Here is a 22,788-nt window from a genome sequence, read left to right on the forward strand (position 1 = left end):
GTAGGTACTCTTGGTTTGGCCGGTCCTGTTCGTTTCTTCCTTTTCTCCGTCCTTTTATGACCCTACCTTTCCTCTTCCAGCACCTCTGACCTTGGTCCGCTTTGATGTTTGGGAGAAGGGAAATATTAGCTCCTCTCAGTTATCTGAGCGGCTCGCCAACTCGTTACGCCACGCACTCTGTGATGTCATCATTGAGTTCCACATCCTGCAGATGCCCCTGTGTGTGGACCTTGTCAGTCAACCAGAACAGGAAGTAGCCATTAATGGTAAGAGAAGAGAATTTTTTTTTTCTTTTAGTCTGATTTAAATGTCAAATTGCGTGTGTGATCTTTTTCCTGTCTGATCACAGGAAAGGGACCCTCCCAATCGTTGCCTGATATGAAGGGCTTGACCCAGCCATCTAACAAGTGCCGCCCCTCTCCTGTGTCGCTTCCGCCATCAACCACTCCATCCGGCACAGATCCAAGTACCCCACCCAGCAAAACTGGGCGCAGGAGCTTCTGGGATATGCTGGTAAGAAAAGAGGATAACAGACTCGCCAGTAGGCGGGTTTTAGGCCCAGTTCACACAGGCGATCCAGTCACCAGCAGCCGGACCCGATTGGATAGTGTGTGTGTGTGTGTGTGTATACAGAAACTGAGCAGACACACACCTGTGATCTGTCTGCTCTGCCCAGCAGGAAATCAACGGACAGATCCCCTGCTGAGCAAATCAGATTCCCCTGGGTTGTACGAAAAAAATAAACGTTTAGTGTGTACCCGGCTTAAGTGTGGCGTTGTAATATTTGGGATTTAATCACACTTTAAAGTTGAATTCCAGGAATTCAGCTTCTTTGTGAAAAAAAATGAAGGCACTCTGAGTTAAGTCCAATGAGGTGCATGACATCTCCTGGGCTTATCTCTATTATTATAGTACATCTGCCAGCTTTATAGTACTCCTAAAAGACAGCTATCACTGTAGTTCCAGGAGAGCGATTCTGATCCTTCTGAGCCCAGTGTCTTGACCCAGAGAGTGGCTGCAGCTTCTGTGTCCCCCTTCTCCTGCCCATCCACAGAAGCTTTGGTATATTGTAAACACATTCACAAAATACAAAGGCTTCTGTGAATGTGCTGCAAAGTAAAGGGGTGGCCATAGCTGCTTTGTGTGTTTCTCTCCTCTGACCCCCAGAGTGTCTCTCAGCAGGGCAGTAAACCTGTCAAATGTAAATAATAGAGCTATGCCCAAGAGATGTCATGCAGCTCCTTGGACTTAACTCAGTGTGTGAGTCTTTACCGCTTCCTAAGGATGAGCTCCGGCGTGTTCGCACAGCCCACGTGCAGAGCCCGCCAGGAAGTCGGCACTGCACAGCGCTATTCACAGGTAGTGAGACATTTCCCGATCTCTGCAGCCGCGCATCGGGACAGTGTCTCACTGCTTGTGATTAACTCTCCGCAGTGCCAACTTCCTGGTGGGCTCTGCACGTGCTGTTTGCGAGCACGCCTGAGCTCATTCTTACCTCTTCACTTCACTTCACTTCAAATTAAGCTTCAAACATATATTGTTTGCTGGCTAGGCGCATTGACCACTTCAGTCCTGGAAGATTTAACCCCCCCCCCCCAATGACCAGGCCATTTTTTGCAATACCGCACTGTGTTACTTTAACTGACAATTGCGCTGTCATGCGACGCTGTACACAAATGAAATTTATGTCCTTTTTTCCCACAAATAGAGCTTTCTTTTGGTGGTATTTGATCACCTCTGCGGTTTTTATTTTTTACAAAAAAGACCGACAAAATTAAAAAAACAAAAAACAATATTTTTTACTTTCTGTTATAAAACATATTCAGTAAAAAAGTGAATTTCTTCATAAATTTAGGTCAATATGTATTCTGCTATGTATTTTTGGTAAAAAAAAAAATCCCAATAAGCGTATATTGATTGGTTTGACCAAAAATTATAGCGTCTACAAACTATAGGATTTTTATTTATTTTTTTATTAGTAATGGCGGCTATAAGGGACTTCTAGGGGGGCTTGGATAGTGAGGCAGTCAGGACACGGACACTTTTTGGGACCAGTGACACTAATACAGTGATCAGTGCTAAAAATATGCAATATCACCGTACTAATGACACTGGCTGAGAAGGAGGTTAACATCAGGGGCGATCAACAGGTTAGATGTGTGCCTAGCTGGTGTGTGGGAGGTGCTTTTACTAGGAGAAGGCATAGACCCCTGTCCCTGGTTTACAGGAACACAGGATCCATGCCTTCCATACTGACAGAACGGCGATCTGCCTCGTTTACATAGCCAAATCACCGTTCTGCCTCTCTACTAAATGATCACCAGGTGCCAGCGGACATCGAGTCCACGGTACCCGCAGATCAGCTCCTGCTGTGTATAATCACAGCGGGAGTAGGTCGCCCCCGTGGCGCGCAAGCACGCCGCAGACCCGGAAGTGTGGGATCATGTACTAGGTACATGATCTGGTGCAGCAGTGCCACCTTGCCGCCATATACCGTATTTATCGACGTATAACACGCACAGGCGTATAACATGCACATTCGTTTTAAGAGGGAATTTTCAGGAAAAAAACTAAAATTTTAAATAAGGAACTTTGACGAAAAATAAGGGGCAGTGCCCATCTGCAGCCTCACCATTGCCATCAATGCCCATCTGCAGCCTCACCATTGCCATCAATGCCCATCTGCAGCCTCACCATTGCCATCAATGCCCATCTGCAGCCTCACCATTGCCATCAATGCCCAACTGCAGCCTCACCATTGCCATCAATGCCCATCTGCAGCCTCATCATTGCCATCAATGCAGCCTGATCAGTGCCCAACTGCAGCCTCACCATTGCCATCAATGCCCATCTGCAGCCTCACCATTGCCATCAATGCAGCCTGATCAATGCCCATCTGCAGCCTCACCATTGCCATCAATGCCCATCTGCAGCCTCACCATTGCCATCAATGCAGCCTGATCATTGCCCATCTGCAGCCTCACCATTGCCATCAATGCAGCAGCCTCACCATTGCCATCAGTGCAGCCTGATCAATGCCCATCTGCAGCCTAGAGGGGACAGGGAGGGGGGCGGGACAAGCGTTGACAGATTACATACAGTGAGAATCTTCTATGATAGAACAGTGGTCCAATGGCAGCCCAGGAGGCGGGACTTCCTATTACAGAGGCCGCCAAGTAAACAGGAGATTCTCACTGTATGTAATCTGACGGCGCTCGTCCCGCTCCCCTCCCTGTCCCCTCCGAGGCAGCTAAAATTGACGTATTGGCGTATAACACACACGCGCTTTTTGCACCTGATTTTTAGGGTGAAAAAGTGCGTGTTATACGCCAATAAATACAGTAAGTAAGTTATACGGGCGGCAAATAGTTAGGGTTCAGTTTTAATATGAATGGCGTCTCACTGCGTTTTGTGTGTTGCACTAAACACTTGCGTTTTTGGCAGGTGCTCCCACAATGAACAGATGCGAAAAGGGCTCAAAACTTTTTTATAGCAAACCCCCCCAGACCCCAAAAATAAACACCCTCCACCCAAATGCCTTCCGTCCACAGTATAGTTACATATCCCGTAGAGCAGCTAAGGTTCTAAAGAAAAATCGTGAATCTCAGTCTAATATCTCCTGACATAGACACAGACAAGGACGGCTATAATGACTAGCGATTACTTGTAGTTCCGTAGGATCTACATTTAGAAAGTTTGCGAAGTGTGAAATAGGTTTTTGCAGCAGCCATTTAAATACTATTACAGAGTAACAACAATTGAGTTGACAAAATCACACTCCGGACTGAGAATGTACTGGAGAATATAATCGCCCTTTTAAGCTGTCTTGAGTAAATTAGGGTATGTCCCGGAGTATTTTCACATTCTGAGATTCTTCCCGTGAGTGTATATTCCTTGTAAAAGTGTGATTAGTTGTCTCAACAACAAGTTTCCTAGCTGAAAATAATATACAGTAAAACCTTGGTTTGAGAGTAACTTAGTTTAAGAGCGTTTTGCAAGACAAGCAAATTTTTTAAAATAAATGTTTGTCTTGATATACAAGTAGCGTCACAACTGAGTATAAAAGAGAAGAGAGGCACCTCTAAGTGTAGCAATATGGGTACATTTAATGAAGGTACAACATTATTGCTACACTTGGAGGCTCCTCTCTTCTCTTTTATACTCTGGAGCTCCTGCTGGGTTTTGCTTCTAATCCCCTTGTGGAGGTTTCCATTTGTGGATGGACATTTTATGGTTATACAACCTGGTCACATTTCTAGAATCTTTTTATATGGACTATAAACTGAAGGACCTATCAATAAATGGTTGTGGAATGAATCATTGGAGTTTCCATTATTTCTTATGGGGAAATTCGCTTTGATATACAAGTGCTTTGGATTACAAGCATGTTTCCGGAAAGAATTATGCTCACAGTCCAAGGTTTTACTGTATTAGATTGTGTTGTCCGAGTAATGTCTTCTACAACAGAAGAATAAGCCGTCGTATTAAGTGCCTGGTGGCTTGGACACGAGACTCAACTTGGTGCTTCTCCAAGTGGTTTTGCAATTACTGTAGGGTAGGGTTAGATGTTTGTTGATAATTTAGACCAGGGGTCTCCAAACATTTTTTGAGCAAAGGGCCAGCTTACTGTCCTTCAGGCTTTTAGGGGGCCAGACTGTGGCCAGTGAGAACACAAAATGCCTCAACATCAGTGAAAGAAAGCAATGCCCCATCATTGGTAGCAGTTGGAGTAGTAGTGCCCCAAGGGCCAGATAAAGACAAGCAAATGGCCGCATCTGGCCCTGGGGCAATTTGGAGACCCCTGATTTAGACCATAATGTTTGTTATAATGTAAAAGATTTACCCAGCACTAAGTTTTGCTAAATTGCCAAAAAAAGGCCATACCTACTTAAATCACAACTAATTGTGCCTCTGAAGTACTGGAGACCTCTAGGTCTAGCTCTATGGTTTGCTGTTATTTCCATATACGGTGGAACCTTGGATTACGAGCATAATCCTTTCCAGGAGAATGCTTGTAATCCAAAGCACTCACATATCAAAGTGAGTTTCCCCATAGAAGTCAATGGAAACGAAGATAATTCATTCCACTTTGACTTCTATTGCATGCAATACCGCATGTGGCCAGAGGTGGGGGGGGGGGGCGCCGGAGAGACTGGGAAATAATGGGAGACCATTTGGATGCATTCAAATGCCCTCGGAAAGGCTCAGGAACAGAGCATTTCCGAGTGTTTCCGAACGGCTCTGAGTGTCACTGGCGCCCCCACACTGCTGGCCAAATGCGGTACTGCACACCGCAGAAGCTTGAATTTTGCTCATTTTGCGAGGCAACACCCGTAAACCAAGTCAGGATTTAAAAAAAAAAATAGTTGCTCGTATTGCAAAATGCTCGTTAACCGCGTTACTCACAATCCGAGGTTCCACTGTACAATGGCCTATCGTTTGAACACCTTGTCCCTCTTCTGGGAAGGCCTTCCACAAGATCTTGGAGGGTGTCTGTGGGAATTTGTGCCCATTTGTGAGGTCAGGTACTGATGTTGGATGAGAAGACCTGGCTTTAACATCATTTGTTCCATTTCATCCCAAGGGTGTTCAGTAGGTTGGAAGTCAGGGCTATGCAAGACATCCCAGTTCCTCAACACCAAACTGGTCAGACCATATCTCTAGCCCGGGAGTTGGCAAGATGTCAATCGTGGGCAGCTGACGGGTCGATTGGTAACCTAGCCCTGCACACAGTCCTTCCCCCATCCTCTCCCGGAAGGATTTGTCCCCTTAAAGCGGGGTTCCACCCAAAAGTGGAACTTCCGCTCATCAGATTCCTCCCCCCCTCCGTTGCCACAGTTGGCACCTTTCAGGGGGGAGGGGGGTGCAGATACCTGTATAATACAGGTATCTGCACCCACTTCCGGGAATAGACTCCCACGGGAGTCACGCCCCCTCCCGCACTCCCCCGCTGTCTCCTGGGAAACACACAGGTCCCAGGAGATAGTGGGGACCATTGAGAATGCGCAGTAGGGAACCGGGAAGTGAAGCCGCAACGCTTCACTTCCTGATTCCCTCACTGAGAATGGCAGCAGCAGCACCCGAGGGACGGTTCGGTCTCGGGTGCTGACATCGCTGGACCCCGGGACAGGTGAGTGTCCTTATTTTAAAAGTCTGCTGACTTTTAAAAAAAAAATTTTCGCGGGACTCCCGCTTTAATGACCAGGCCATTTTTTTTGATATGGCACTGCGTCGCTTTAACTGACAATTGCGCAGTCGTGCGACGCTGTACCCAAACAAAATTGATGTCCTTTTTTTCCCCACAAATAGAGCTTTCTTTTGGTGGCATTTGATCACCTCTGCGGGTTTTTATTTTTTGCGCTATAAACAAAAAAAGAGTGACAATTTTGAAGATAAAAAAAAAATTTGACTTTTTTGCTATAATACATATCCCAAAAAAAAAATATAAAAAAAAAAAAAAATTTATTCATCGGTCTAGGCCGATATGTATTTTTCTGCATATTTTTGGTACAAAAAAAATCGCAATAGTCGTTTATTGATTGGTTTGTGCAAAAGTTATAGCGTCTACAAACTATGGGATAGATTTAGGGACCTTTTTTCATTGTTTTTACTAGGAATGACGGCGATCTGCGAATTTTAGCGTTGGCTACAACATTGCGGCGGACATATCTGGCCCCAAATGACACTTTTAGGGGACCAGTGACATTATTACATTGATCAGTGCTATAAAAATGCATTGATTAATGTAAAAATGTCACTGGCAGGGAAGGGGTTAACACTAGGGGGCGATTAAGTGTGTTCCCTAGGTGTGTTCTAACTGTAGGGGGGATGGGCTGCCTGGGACATGACAGAGATCACTGGGAACAGTAGATCTCTGTCATGTCTTCTGGCAGAACGGGGAATCTCCTTGTTTCTGTACACAGCGATAGTGTGGAGCGAGAACGCCCGCCTGAGTCGCCGTACAGGTGCGCCGATTCGCGCAGGAGAACCAACCTGCCGTAGTATATCTGCGTGAGCTGGTCGGCTAGTCGTTAAAAAGAACCCTTAGGCCTCATGTACGCGGCTGCTGGTAAACGGACGTTTAGAAGCAGTTGGGCATTTTTTTTCAACTGCCCCTGAACCCTCCTCTATGTTATCTTATGTACACTGGTTCGTTTATAGTCGTTTCTAGGCAGTTGTGTTTAGAGGCTTTTTTTTGGAACCCAAAAAAATGCGTTCAGAAGCTGTGTTTAGTGGCATGTCAAACGTGGCTAAGCGCGGCAACTCGCGTTTAGCCGCGTTTCGTTTACAGGCGTTTTTAAATTTTTTGGCTATTTCGAAAAAAAAAAAAAAATAAAAAAATTTTTTTTTCAAACGCTTCTAAACGTAAACGCAACTAAAGGGGCGTTTTTAGACGCCGGTTTCTAGCTGTCAACTTAAATCTTTCAGGCAAGGTTGAACAACGTCCCGTGTACATGAAGCCTAAGATGATAAAAAACTGACCTAAAACCACTATAGCGTTCCATTAAATTACTCCCCTTTTTCGATAACTTGAAGTCTCAGTGTCAGGGATTTTTCTTATTTTTCCACCGTTTATTACAATGTCGAACCTCCATGTTTGGTGTGCAGAAATCAATATGCAGTTACCCTTGGGGCCCAATTTATAAAACGGCAGTATGGGCTTACCAGGGCCATATCACTACTTTAAAAACAAAGCCACAGTTACTGTATAAAGCAGTGGTCTCCAAACTGCGAAAAATAATGAAGATCAGCAGCCGACTGTATTACTGTGCCACATCCAAAATTTAAACTAAACAATAAAAGGGATCCCCTAGTGGTGGACTCTTTAGGCACATACAAAAAAAACGTAAAAAAGTATATATAGTACAAATATAATTTGAGTAGAAACAGTAAAAACATAACAATAATGTAGCATCTATTGTTTGGAATGCGAATCAGACAGTTTTACATTAGTATGTGTACAGTGTTTGAGACACTACTCTTGCACCCGACGCGTTTCAGAGTAAATTATCCTCCTTCCTCAAGGGTGGGTGTAAATTAGAGACAGTTCTTTATTAGAAGAAATATATTGAAAAGGCAACAGTAAGCATATGAGTACAAATATATGTGAAACATTTCATAGTGTACTTTTCATGTCTTTTACACTTACACTGTATTGGCTGTCTACCAAATAGGTTCTTGATTCCGAGAGAAAACATTAATTTAAGTATTTTGAAGAGAATTGTTATAAATCCATATATGGGTGGCGATTGGATTTCTTTCACAGAAGTATATATGTGATATTCTCTTCTATTTCAGAGGGGTAAAGGGAGAGGAAAAACCTCTCCTTGGCCCCTCCAAAAAGGGGGAAGAAGAGAAGGCCCGTAGAGGGCGTATAAAAAGAAACTTGAGGTTCCACTGAGGCCGAAAGGCAAATCCTGCAAAAGAATGTAATAGCACAAATGTCTCCAAACTGCGGCCTGAGGGCCAGATGTGGCCCTTTGCTTACTTCTGTCTGGCCTTTGGGGCACTATTTCATCCACTGATGCCACCAATGGGGCACAATCTCTCCCTCCCCCCCCCCCCCAACACCAATGACGTGGCACAATTCCTGCCAATGACTCTAATAATTTCTTCCAATGACACCAAACATGGGGCATTGCTTTTTCCTGCTGACGTCGGGACCTCTTCAACTCCCAATGGCCCCCGCCCCCCATAATTCTGAAGGATAGAAAAACTGGCCCTTTGTTTGAGACAGTTTGGAGACCCCTTCTATAAAGCACAGCAATGTGCTCCATTCCAGGAGATGAAAAAAAAAAAAAGGTGTGGGCTGCATTTTAACCACTTCCGGACCGCCACACACCGATGAATGTCCTCACTTTGAAGAGGAATATCCTTGTTATGGCAGCAGCTAGCTGCCATAACCCCGGTAACCTCTTCTTCAGCTGGTGGTCCGCTTTCCGATAATAGGGGTTTTCTGCTACGGATTTGCTGCGAGATCACTTTTATTGGCGGCGGGAGAGGGGGCCTTTTTTAATTGCTACATCCTCTAATTTCAGAGCAAACCCGACAATGCAGAGTTGGGCCCCCCGAAAACCACAGATGACATTGTCAGCGAACGCACGGAGGAGCCGCGGACGAGGCGCAGACATAAGACGGAGAGCCTTAAAGTGCCCAGTTATCCAGACCGGCCTGGGCTCAGTTTGGAACACGCACAAAGGTATTTAGCAGTATAATCCACTGTACTTTGATCCACTTTCTGTCATTTTCCAACCCCCCCGGTGACATAATTTTATCTATGCAGGAAACGACAGACGCAGCTAGAGGAGGGCGACATCGGAACCTTGCACCCCTTGTATAGTCACACCTGCCTGCAGTGGATGAACTTTATGAATCAGCTCGGTAGGTCACAATCCAGAGTGCTGCCAAAATCGCAGGGTTATGTTGTTTCAATTCTAAGAGCTTTTTTTCCAATTTATGGACCTTTTGAAGGTCCATAAAGACATGGATGAGCGAGTTTGGGGTGGAGGAACTTGACTGGCCTGCACAGAGTTCTGACATCAACCCGATAGAACACCTTTGGGATGAATTGGAGACTGTGAGCCAGGCCTTCTTGTCCAACATCAGTTGCCTGACCTCACAAATGCTCTTCTGGATGAATGGTCAAACATTCCCATAGACACACTCCTAAACCTTGTGGACGGCCTTCGCAGAAGAGTTGAAGCTGTTATAGCTGCAAAGGGTGGGGCAACTCAATATTGAACCCTACGGACTAAGACTGGGATGCCAAGAAAGTTTATGTGCGTGTAAAGGCAGGCGTCCCAATACTTTTGACAATATAGTGTGTGTGTGTGTGTGTTTATGTATGTATATGTGTGTGTGTGTGTGTGTGTGTATATATATATATATATATATATATATATATATATATATATATATATATATATATACTGTGTTTTTGGTAATTTGCTTCTCAATGGTTCCATCAAGGATTATGAGACTGGCTCTTTCCAGTAGAATAATGGTACACAGACCCCACACTGGACACGTAGTAATGGCCTCCAGTCAGCACTGGATCCTGCGGAACAAGTCTACGTTTAAATAAAAACTTTTCCTTTTACAATCACTTTAAGTAAAGATTGGATTGGATAGGCTTCCCTGGAGAAATTCGTTTTTAGGGATCACCTAAAGGCAGACAGAGTAATATATAGTTGGATGGATTGGAATAGGGAGTTCCAGAGGATGGGAGAGGCTTTGTAGAAGTCCTGGAGGTGAGCATGGGAGGAGGAGACGAGGGAGCTAGAGAGCAGGAGGTCCTGGGAAGAGCGAAGAGGACGGTTCAGGTGATATTTTGGGATGAGGTTGGTGATGTAGCTGGGGGAAAAGTTGTGGATGGCTTTGTAAATTGTTAGTATTTTGAATTTGCTTTGTTGGGTGGAAGCCGATGGAGGAATCGACTGAGGGGGATGGGAGACACTTTTACATTCCCTAACAGTTTTGAACACACAGGGATTATGGTACAGAAATGTCTTAGTGTTAAGTGTTTTTTTTTTTTATGCTTGCATTAGTAAAAATATCATGGAAAGACGAGTATCTCCTCTGGAATTGATGTATCTTTCTGTATTGGTGATCAGGTTGCCCATCTGTCCAGCTGTGTTCCGTACACACCATTACCCGATTCCTCCTTCCATCCATTCTGACCGAACTCTTCAATATCATCACATCCCTGGCCAGCGACACCAGCGTCCGAGTCTTTGAAAAAACCACGTAAGTCTTAAACCGGATCTATGGTCTTGTTAAAGATTCTAGATCAGTGGTTCTCAACCCTGTCCTCAAGTACCCCCAACAGGCCATGTTTGCAGGTTTTCTTTTATCTTGCACAGGTGCTTTAAATCAGAGCCAATGGCTTGGTATTTTGGACAACTATTTTATCTAAGAGAAATTCCCAAAACATGGCCTGTTGGGGGTACTTGAGGACAGGGTTGAGAAACACTGATCTAGATATACAGTGCGTGTGACTATCAACCTAAAATCAACCCGAGCCCAAGGCTGTGGACAGTCAAGTATTTGCATATTCTTTACAAGCAGGAAATGAGCAACTCATCCATGAAGTCCATTACAGAGCACTGGATTCCCCTTTTTCCCAGCACACCTGCTCTATGGTTTTACATTAACAAGCTGGAAGGCTGCCAGGTCACTGCTGGCAGAGGGAACAGAAAGACATGAAGCTGCTATGAATCGCACTACAACTGAGTGCCTGTGTTATGAACTTGTGGATGCATTGCTCCACAGCGCCTTCTTACAGAAAACAGCATGCGGCCAGTGAAGTCTGAAAACCCGCTTTCAAAAGATATAAAGTCACCCAATCTGACACTCTCGTCTCTATGGCTGCTGTTCACAACCGGAGGTTGAGAAATTGGTCCAAATACCTTTTTCTTCCCAGATCAAGCTCCCCGCGTGGTCCCGACCCCTCCATTCCATCTAATTTCATGCTTGATCAAACTGATCTTATCCTTTAAGACAACTTGCCCTAAGGGCCATTGAAAGGAAATAGTAGGTATTCTGGACGACCACCCGTCTATAGGTACACCAACAGGGCCCTCCGATATCTGGAGACACCGAATGAAACGAGAGGCAGGTTGTGCATTCATAAAATATCTGCTTTTATTAGGTGCGTATACAGCTTATATATGGTTCAGCTTACCAATAGAAAGAGGGGAGGGGGGAGTGGTTAGTAAATGATGTATTTGTATAGAAATATATAGTTATATAAGTCGGTGACCCTTTAAGATACATGATGATGAGTTAACACGTGTCAACGGGCCATCTGGTTATGAGTCCTAAGTCATGCATCCTGTCCCAGACAAACAAACCCACAATGATATAGATATCTATCTATAGATAGATAGATAGATAGAGATAGTGCTTGTGCAAGCATTTTTCTAAGCATTCTTTTATAGTTGCAGATTTAAGCTATCTCATATACTGAAATGGCAGAGCATGTTGTGGGCATATAATTACAGCCATCACACTGTATAAAGGCTGGCTTAGAGGGGAATGTGGACTACAGAGTTTGTGGATGCAAAATCAATTTATGATCTTTATTAGAGGAGTCAGTTTTAGGATTATAAAGAGATTCTGTTGCTTACCAGTTAAAGTGATTCTAAAGGCAGAAAGTTTTTTTTTTTTTTTCATCTTCATGCATTCTATGCATAAAGATAAAAATCTTCTGTGTGCAGCACCCTCCCCTAATATTTACCTGAGCCCTATCTCGATCCAGTGATGTTGCACGAGAGACTCGGCTGCCCTCTCCCTCCTGATTTGGCTGAGACACGCGGTGGGCGCCATTGGCTCCTGCTGCTTTCACTCAAAGTCAGTAAGGTAATGAGAGGAAGAGAGGGGGCGGGGCTAAGCTGCGGCTCTGTGTCTGAATGGACACACTTGTGCCCCCCAGAGCAAGCTGCTCGCTGTGGGGGGGCAATCGGCAGGCGGGAGGAGCCAGCGAGGGAACCGAGAAGAGGAGGATCCCGGCTGCTCTGTGCAAATCCACTGCAACAGAGCAGGTAAGTATAACATGTTTCTTATTTTTACACAAAAAATAAATAAGATTTTAGTATCATTTTAAGGGCAAAGCGACAGGTTCTCTAATAATAAAACCAAAGACCCATTCATGCTCAACTTCCCTGCCCTCCCCCAGCTGCTTTGTTCCTCCAGTTGGAGACAAAAGTCCAAACTCTGAGCAAGCTCCGGGCCTTTATTTTACAAGGAAACCTGTCACTTTTCCCTAAATAGGCAAAGTGACAGATTCTTTTTAACCTCTTGTTGCCCATGTAACACATATGTGCAACAGCAAAGAGGGTGGGTTATAACTCCCACATGCCACACATATGCCTCCATGGGCAGAGCTCACTCACTACATGCTCCCAGCACAGACACCAACCTTTCAAATACAGCTCCCAGTCTGTAGTAATGATCAGGAGCTGTCGGGACTGGCTGACAATCATGTAAGCACTAGACAGCTAGTGGTGGACCGAAACCGAAAATTCAGGATGCACAAAAACGGAAACTGAAATATATATATATATATATATATATATATAATGATTTTTTTTTTAATTAGTATTTATTTTATATATAACTACTATATTCAACTTTTTAATTAATATCATGAATTTAAATGAATATGAATTTACTTTCGGCCATTATCAGCACCTTTTTTTTCTATTAGCAAAACGCCATTAACCCTGTTTTCAGCCAATAATTTTTGGCAGCCGTTTTCAGCACCTTCTTTTTTTTTTTCTATCGGCAGACCGCCGATAACCCTATTTTCAGGTAATAATGTTCGGCGGCCGATATATTAGTGCATCCCTTGTGAAAGCCAATCACAGTGGTCATGTGATCAGGCAGTCCTCCCTAACCCCCACCCCCGGGCATGTTGGCCCAGTTAAAGGGACGCCGGGGCTGGCCTGGAGGGGGGTTAAGCAAAGTACAGCGAAAGAGACCAGACTGTTATAACTACATCTTCTCTGATCTGAGAAGAGATTTGTGTTCTTAGTCGGGACAATTGTAAACATTTCAGTTATGTAGTGCTTTTTATTTTCCTCTAGTGGTCCTGAAGGGCCAGCCTTTGTGCCATACTCCACCAGCCAGCACAGCCCGACCCGACCAGCTGCAGCCCGCGAGATGACCCTTCTGGGACGTAACTTCCGACAGTGGCGCTACAACACAGAGCAAGGTAAGTCACCCCCTGCGCTTTGTGTCATTTATGTGAGTGTGGTCTGTAACCCTAAAGACGCAGAGTCCCTGTTTTTACGCAGAGTTGTAATATGTTTGTATTTAAAGCGTACGTAAAGCCAAAACTTCAATTTGTATAGACTTAGGGTATAGTTAAAACCACTGTTTGGTTCTGTTTGGGAGATTTCCTTTCACTTTCTGTCCTGAAGACATGACATCAAGAGAAAGGAAATTTGTTTAAAACGGGGGTGTCCAACCTTTCGACCTTCCTGGGCCACATTGGAAGAAGAGGAATTGTCTTGGGCCGGACATAAAATACACTAAGTCCGGCCATACACAGTTCGAAACTCGGCTGGTTCAGAACCAGCCGCGATTCGAACTGTTAATGGGCAGGCCGAATGTACCAAGTTGATCAATCGATCAACTTGGCTACAACCAGCCTGCCGGATTCTCTTGCAAATAATGGTAGTGGCTGCTATAGCCGCTAGCGATAATCACTGTCCTCCCCAGCGGGGGCGGCTAAAGACAATGGCCTGGCAGGAGGGATTCCCACATCAACACTGTCTGTGTTAATGGGGGGGAAATCAAGCAAATTTCTTTCCTGCAACCCTGGGTTGCAAGAAAGAGAAATTCACCCCATATATGGCTAACAATAAGGATAGCCGATTTAAGCAGAAAAAGTTGGGCAGATCACAAGTTAAAGTGGTTGTAAAGGTTCACATTTTTTTAAAATAAAAATAACAAACATTTTATACTCACCTGTTCTGTGCAAGGGTTTTGCACAGAGGGGCCCTGATCTTCTGGGGTGCCCCGCCAGCGCTCCATGATGGCTCCTCTTCATCGGGTACCCCCATGGAGAGCCGCTTTCCATGGAGGCACCCGTGCGGGCGCGCTCCCGAGTCCCGCTGCTGCGCCCATTGACACAGACAGCAGGACTTGGCCCCGCCCCCTAACCCCGCCTGCTCCCGTGTCACTCGATTTGATTGACAGCAGCGGGAGCCAATGGCTCTTGCTGCTATCAATCTATCCAATGAGGTCAAAGGCTGGAGCCGCTAGGCTCGTGGTCGTCGCTGGAACTGATGGATTTAGGTAAGAGAAAGGGGGGCCTCTGGGGGCAGATGTAACAAAGAAGGTTTTTCACCTTAATGCATAAAATGCATTAAGAGGAGAAACCATGAGACTTTACAACTCCTTTAACGATCACTGATATACATAATGTACCTAATAAACTCAAAACCAAGTAGAAAAAATAAAAATAAATAAAACACAATAAAATAAGAATAGTGGCGCACAAGGCAACATTGGAGCTAACATGTAATAAAAGATTTCACAACACACAGTAGTCACGATTGTAAATAATAATTAGTGCAGCACAATTCAAATAACGATTGCTCACATTTCTATAGAATACAATATAGAGCATAAAAAAATCAGATGTGCAAATCAACTACCGTAAATAATATATGCAATATGGGTATTCATTCAAATATATAACAAATATCAGCAAGCAAGTGCTTTAATAAAGTCCTGGATTTTTTCCTAAATATTCATAACATAACTAGATACTAATATTTATTAGACATGTGCATTCGTTTTCGTCTGAATGCATTTTCATCCGCATTTCGGGGATTTTCGAGTTCGTTTTAACGATAACCAACGCGCAGAATCCGAAATTTAAAAAAAAGCTTTATTTTCATATCCATTATATTTTCGTATTGTTGTGACAGCAGTTCGATATAGATAGAAGATTCGACATGACGGTGACAAAAGCGATCTGTGTCTATCGAACCTGCGCTTGAATGTGCCTAACCTAACTTTTATTTTATTATTATATTTTGCCTTTTGGATCAACTGTGAGTACAGTATAGGATTGTAATTTTTTTTTTCCTTTGTATTGGTTTAACTGGTTGGACACAAGACCCTAGTATTCTCTGTTTTACAGGATTTACATTTTTTTTAAATAGGGGTATTGCACTTGCAAATAGAGCCAGTGCAAATTAAAAACTGCATGGATTGACAGCTCCTGGTGTTCATCCGAAATCCAAGATGGCCATGTGATGATGTCACGCCCTAAGCCCCCCCCTTCATTTTTTTTTTTATATATTAAAAAAATGGAGAACACTAGGAGTAAATTGAGAACACTAGGTCTTGCGTGCTTTCTGTTTGCTTCCATATGCACACCTATTGCATCTGGGGATTTGTATGCCTATTAATGGGATTCTTGTGCCTATATATGAGCAAGAGTGAAGATATCATAAAATAGAACAAAAGGCGCACAGGCCTAGTGCATCCTCAATAAATATCTTTTAATAAGTAAAAAATAAGGTATGTATTATACTCGCTAACAAATGCTCGTATCCTAGCTTTCCATAAAAGACGACAGCTCAAGTTTATGATGAAACATCCACATCACTGATAGGGCATAGAGCAATATAGTAGGCTAATGTGTTTCGAAGCTTGACTCTTCCTCAAAGCCAACAGTTGGCTCTGAGGAAGTGGCGAGCCTTGAAACACGGTAGAGTCAAACCTCGAAACACGGTAGAGTGAAACCTTGAATGACGGTAGAGTGAAACCTTGAATGACGGTAGAGTGAAACCTTGAATGACGGTAGAGTGAAACCTTGAATGACGGTAGAGTGAAACCTTGAATGACGGTAGAGTGAAACCTTGAATGACGGTAGAGTGAAACCTTGAATGACGGTAGAGTGAAACCTTGAATGACGGTAGAGTGAAACCTTGAATGACGGTAGAGTGAAACCTTGAATGACGGTAGAGTGAAACCTTGAATGACGGTAGAGTGAAACCTTGAATGACGGTAGAGTGAAACCTTGAATGACGGTAGAGTGAAACCTTGAATGACGGTAGAGTGACACCTTGAATGACGGTAGAGTGAAACCTTGAATGACGGTAGAGTGAAACCTTGAATGACGGTAGAGTGAAACCTTGAATGACGGTAGAGTGAAACCTTGAAACACGGTAGAGGCGAGCCTCGAAGTACGGTAGAGGCGAGCCTCGAAACGCATTAGCCTACTATATTGCTCCATGTTCTATTAGTGATGTGAATGTTTCATCATGAACTTGAGCTGTTGTCTTTTATGGAACGCTATGATACAAGCATTTGTTTGTGAGTATTATGCATACCACCTTTTTTACTTATTAAAGATATTTGAGGATAATTACATAGTTACATAGTTATGTTGAATAAAGACACCAGTCCATCCAGTTCAACCCGAGTGAGAGTGCGTGTCTACAATTATCCCTATTTATTTAAGGTACCCATATAGCGCCGTCATTCATATACTAGGGCCAACTTTTTGGACAGAAGCCAATTAACCTACCAGCATGTCTTTGGAGTGTGGGAGGAAACCAGAGTACCCGGAGGAAACCCACGCAGACACAGGGAGAACATGCAAACTCCAGGCAGGTAGTGTCGTGGTTGGGATTCGAACCAGCGACCCTTTTTACTGCTAGGTGAGAGTGCTACCCACTACACCACTGTGCCGCCACTAAATAATTAATGCACTAGGCCTGTTCGCTCTTTGTTCTATTTTATGATTTCAGTGTATTCAGACCTCCCCAGTCTTTGGAGGGCAGCAAGGTGTGACAATACCTGGATAAGGCAGGATACGACTCTAGAATTGCATCTGCACCCACTTCTAAGCGCAGGAGAGTGTGTGTTCTGTTATGTGAAGAGGGTGAAGATATACCATGTGATATTTGGAGTCACTATCTCTGACGGGAACAAAGTGTGTAATGACCTTTCCGGTAATGCTTCTGTCTTCGCCGTGAGGTGAGCGGCCTGTTTGCACGTGTGGTGGAGACACGAAGCATACCCTATTATTATTTAGCTCACATTGTCACAGTGGGGACCGGATTACTATCCGGACTTTCTTGCTGATATTTATTATATGTTTGGAATTAATACAGATATTTCATATATTATTTAGTTGATTTGCACATTTGATTGTTTGTTTTTTTTTTTATGATTTATATAGCATTTTATAGAAATTTGAGTATTCATTATTTGAGTTTCGCTACAAGACTTATTATTATTATTATTTAAACACTGTACCTATCTGCGTAATAATTGTCCTTGAACAAGTTTTCTTCATCTGCAACTTTTCTTTTTTTGGGTTTTGCTATCTTTTGCGATGTGGAAGCCATGCTAGAATTTATCAGATAAGGGGATTGGATTTCAAATATATATGTGCTAGGGTTGCCAACTGTCAGTAAATTCACTGACAGTTTGTGAAATCCATGATTTTTACATCTGTCCATGAATGTCTGTCCCAGCATCCCTCCAGACGTGCCTGGCTTCTCGTTGTTGCCTGCCATGGTCACTATGTTTGAACGGCATGGCCAGCGTCCCTCCATACGTGCCTGTGCCTAGCTTGTCCCTGTTGACTGCCATGGCTTCTATGCTTGCATGACGTCCCTCCAGGCATGCCTGGGTCGCATGCTGAACTCTTTTGGGCTGCGGGTTGGACACCCCTGCTCTAATGCAAGGAGAAACCCTCTCTTAGGGCCGGTTCACACTAGAAAACATTGCAGGAAAGGTGCATTCCACCTTTCCTGCTCTGCATTCTAACATGCTGCCTCTGCTTGTTATGGTCAGTATCACAGTTTGAACATCTGCTACAGTTTTGGTGCACAGAGCTGAAATTATTTTTTTTCATGCAGGATTTATATAGTGCCAGTAGTCTGCGCAGCACTTTACAATTTAAATGAAGATGATACAGTTACAATGCAATTTATGATGATGGGATTAGGAGGGCCCTACTTGTCGGAGCTTACAATTTAAAAGTGAGGGGCAAGTTATACGAATCGGTAATAACTGTGTGGGGATAAACTGATGAAGTAAGTAACAGTTGAGTTGTTAGGTGGAGGCAGGATAGGCTTCCCTGAAGAGACAAGTTTTTGGGGATCGCCTAAATAGTGAGAGAGTAGACGAAAGATGGACAGATTGGGTTAGGGAGTTCCAGAAGATGGGAGAGGCTCTAGAGAAGTCCTAGATGCAAGCATGGTAGAAGGTGACGAGGAAGGTGGATAGCAGGAGGTCTTAGAAGGAATGAAAAGGATGGTTTGGATGATATTTTGAGGTGAGGTTGGTGATGTATGTTTAATTTTTTTTGTTGGGCGAGTTGAAGCCAATGGAGAGATTGGCAGAGATGGGTAGTGGATACTAAATGGGTTGGTAAGATGGATGAGTCTGGAAGCAGAATTCATGATAGACCGTTGGGGGATAGTCTGTGTAGAGTTAGGGAGTTACAACAGTTATTCCTTAGATCAGGGTTTCTCAACCAGGGTTCCTCCAGAGGTTGCTAGAGATTCATTGGGCAATGATTAATTTCTGCCTCTCAAATAAGTTCCCACTGATACCATTGATCTTTTTGTAGAGTTGTAGATGTAGTCATTTTTAGCAGGGGTTCCCTGAGATCTGAGTTATTTCAAGGGTTCCTCTGTGTTGAGAAAGACTGCTTTAGATTATGAATTAACAAGGTAGTGGTCTTATCTGGTATCCCAAATGAGTACAAGGGGTTCATTCTACATACAGGTAGCTCTATGATAACTCATGGCCTAACACTGGGTGTATAAAGTGTTGGCATCTCCATAGGAACATTTGCATGTAAAAACAAAAGATTGCTGGATTATTAAAACCTTGTGGCACTCTCTTATTTTTAACTGAGATCATGACCTACTGAGAATCCTTTTTGCTCCCAGCGTGCGCATTTGAAGATGATGATGATGAGGATGATGATGAGAAGGTGGAGAAGGATGGGTATGATAAAAATGATGATCAGGGCAGCCAGGTGAATAAGTGTAAGTTTATTGAAGTCTTCTGGCTATGAACACAAGGGTGTCGGTGTGGGGTGTGGTGCACAGAGGTTATGTGATTGTTGTGGGGTGTGATACACAGAGGTGAGTGTGTAATAGAAAATGTTCTACTCTCTTCCATATCCCATCTTCTTCCAAATCCTATCATCTTCTTCCAAATCCTATCATCTTCTTCCGTATCACATCTTCTTCCGTATCACATCTTCTTCCGTATCACATCTTCTTCCGTATCCCATCTTCTTCCGTATCCCATCTTCTTCCATATCCCATCTTCTTCCAAATCATATCATCTTCTTCCATCATCTTCCATATCCTATCTTCTGCCATATCCTATCTTCTGCCATATCCTATCTTCTGCCATATCCTATCTTCTGCCATATCCTATCTTCTGCCATATCCTATCTTCTGCCATATCCTATCTATCTTCTGCCATATCCTATCTATCTTCTGCCATATCCTATCTATCTTCTGCCATATCCTATCTATCTTCTGCCATATCCTATCTATCTTCTGCCATATCCTATCTATCTTCTGCCATATCCTATCTATCTTCTGCCATATCCTATCTATCTTCTGCCGTATCCTATCATCTTCTTCCGTATCCTATCATCTTCTTCCGTATCCTATCATCTTCTTCCGTATCCTATCATCTTCTTCCGTATCCTATCATCTTCTTCCGTATCCTATCATCTTCTTCCGTATCCTATCATCTTCTTCCGTATCCTATCATCTTCTTCCGTATCCTATCATCTTCTTCCGTATCCTATCATCTTCTTCCGTATCCTATCTATCTTCTGCCGTATCCTATCTATCTTCTGCCGTATCCTATCTATCTTCTGCCGTATCCTATCTATCTTCTGCCGTATCCTATCTATCTTCTGCCGTATCCTATCTATCTTCTGCCATATCCTATCTATCTTCTGCCACCTTCTTCCATATCCTATCTTCTTCTTCCGTATCCTATCTATCTTCTGCCACCTTCTTCCATATCCTATCTTCTTCTTCCGTATCCTATCTATCTTCTGCCGTATCCTATCTATCTTCTGCCGTATCCTATCTATCTTCTGCCATATCCTATCTATCTTCTGCCACCTTCTTCCATATCCTATCTTCTTCTTCCGTATCCTGTCTTCTTCTTCCGTATCCTGTCATCTTCTTCCGTATCCTGTCATCTTCTTCCGTATCCTATCTATCTTCTGCCGTATCCTATCTATCTTCTGACGTATCCTATCTATCTTCTGCCGTATCCTATCTATCTTCTGCCGTATCCTATCTATCTTCTGACGTATCCTATCTATCTTCTGCCATATCCTATCTATCTTCTGCCACCTTCTTCCATATCCTATCTTCTTCTTCCGTATCCTATCATCTTCTTCCTTACCCTCCTTCCTCCATATCTTACCACCTTCTATATTCTATCCTCTTCCATATCCCATCTTCTTTCTGTATTAGAGCACTTGCTGAAGAGAGGTGACACCTTTCGTGCTCCACACCATGTTGGTCCACCTAGAAGTGATATAAGTGGCTGAGACATCCGCTGACCTCTTGTACCTCTTGGGGAGTGAAGCTGTGAACGCTCTATGCTGTAGTTTGTTCCAGCTCACCTTGAGGGTTCGGGTTTTCCCACTCCTCCTTTTCTATTCCCGATAATACAGTGGAAAATATACCGGGCTGGTGGTTTATCTAGGCAACACATCCCCACCATACTATTCTGTTCCAGATGATTCATTCATGTATACTTTTTAGGTGCCAAATGAATAGATATACAGTATATAATTAATAAAAAAAAGTATACAAAAATAAATATGATAATAAATTAATAATAAATATAAATATCATAGACTATAACCTAGCAAAAAGATTTTTTTTATTGCTTTGTAAATCTAAAATTGATTCTAAACATAACACTTTAAATAAAAAAATAAACATCATAATTACCTGTTCTGTATAATTGTTTTGCTCAGAGCAGCCCAGATTCCCTTTTCTTGTGTCCCCACACCAGCGCTTTTGCCTCCTGCCCTCCATCGAGTGCCCCCTATAGCAAGCCGCTCCCTAAGGAGGCACTCGTGTGCTTGCACTTGAGCTAACTGTGTGTGTCCATTGGCACACAGAGTGTGGCTCAGCTCTGTAACCCCCCCCCCCCTTCTGATCCAACGCCACTATCCAATCCCCCCCCCCCCCCCCCGCACTGGCTGGCTGGAGCCAGTGGTTCCAGCTGCTGCCTTTCTATCCAATGAGCAGGGAGAGAGCTAAGAGAGCCTCTGCTCTTGTGCACACCGCTGGATCCAGGTAAGTATAATGAGGGGGCCGGGGGAGCTGCTTGAAGAAGGTTTTTTTTTACCTAAATGCATAGAATGTGTTAAAGTAAAATACTTGTACCATTGGAACCACTTTAAAATCACATAAATGATAAAGGTCCGTACAATTGTATGTATAAAATGTTCCAATTTATTTTTACCATTTATAACCTCAGGCATCCACTGCTAGCAAGCTATGATATCTTTTCAAGCACATATGAAAATCGTTATTTCCATTCAGTTGAAGCGGTTTCTTCAGTGGGATGAGGATAAGGCGCCATTCACACAGGCATACTACAGCATACACTGCGTTTCGGGGACGCGCACCCGCACAGCTGTCAGATTGGGAGCAGCATCTGTGTCCGTGCAACTGCCGCATCCCAATTGACTTGACTAGGACTGCCTGCAAAGGGATGCATGGAACACCTCTGTCCAACCGTGCGGGCTTACACGGCCCTCGCATGGGCGTGCGCTGTACTAAGCCCATGTGCACAAGGCCTAACACTTAGACCCCTTTCACGTTGAGGTGTTTTTCAGGCGCTTTTGGGCTAAAAATAGTGCCAGTAAAGCGCTTGAAAAATGCCTCCCCCTGCATCCCCAGTGTGAAAGGGTGGTGCGCTTGCAGGACGTTAGAAAAATTCCTTGCAAGAAGCATGCATTAAGAATGCATTAAGGTGAAAAACCATCTGTGCTGCATCTCCCCCAAGGGACCGATCCCGATCCGATCCATCGATGTGCATAAGCGCAGCATCACCAGCTGCTGTCTCTCTCCTCATTGGACAGATTGATAGCAGTGGGAGCCATTGGATGCTGTCGATCAAATCCAGTGGTGCGGGGGGGGGGGGGGCCTGAGTCCCGCGTCCCGCTGTTTGTGTCAATGGACGCAGCAGCGGGACTCGGGAGAGTGAGCCCGCACAGGTGCCGCCATGGAAAGCGGCCTTCTG

At 43.9% G+C, this 22,788-nt stretch overlaps 1 protein-coding gene across 1 annotated transcript in view; it reads left to right on the plus strand.

Annotated features, from left to right (window-relative positions):
* The window catches only part of SZT2 (SZT2 subunit of KICSTOR complex), a gene marked incomplete in the record, with an annotated part of 250,239 nt that overhangs the window by 160,658 nt on the left and 66,793 nt on the right, over positions 1–22,788 (plus strand). Inside the window, 7 exon segments of the mRNA XM_073593915.1 lie at positions 81–266; positions 350–513; positions 9,039–9,199; positions 9,284–9,381; positions 10,614–10,746; positions 13,587–13,714; positions 19,434–19,532. Coding sequence (XP_073450016.1) covers positions 81–266; positions 350–513; positions 9,039–9,199; positions 9,284–9,381; positions 10,614–10,746; positions 13,587–13,714; positions 19,434–19,532 — 969 coding nt within the window.

Source organism: Aquarana catesbeiana, linkage group LG07 (genome assembly GCF_042186555.1).
Source record: "Aquarana catesbeiana isolate 2022-GZ linkage group LG07, ASM4218655v1, whole genome shotgun sequence".
NCBI classification, from domain to species: domain Eukaryota; kingdom Metazoa; phylum Chordata; class Amphibia; order Anura; family Ranidae; genus Aquarana; species Aquarana catesbeiana.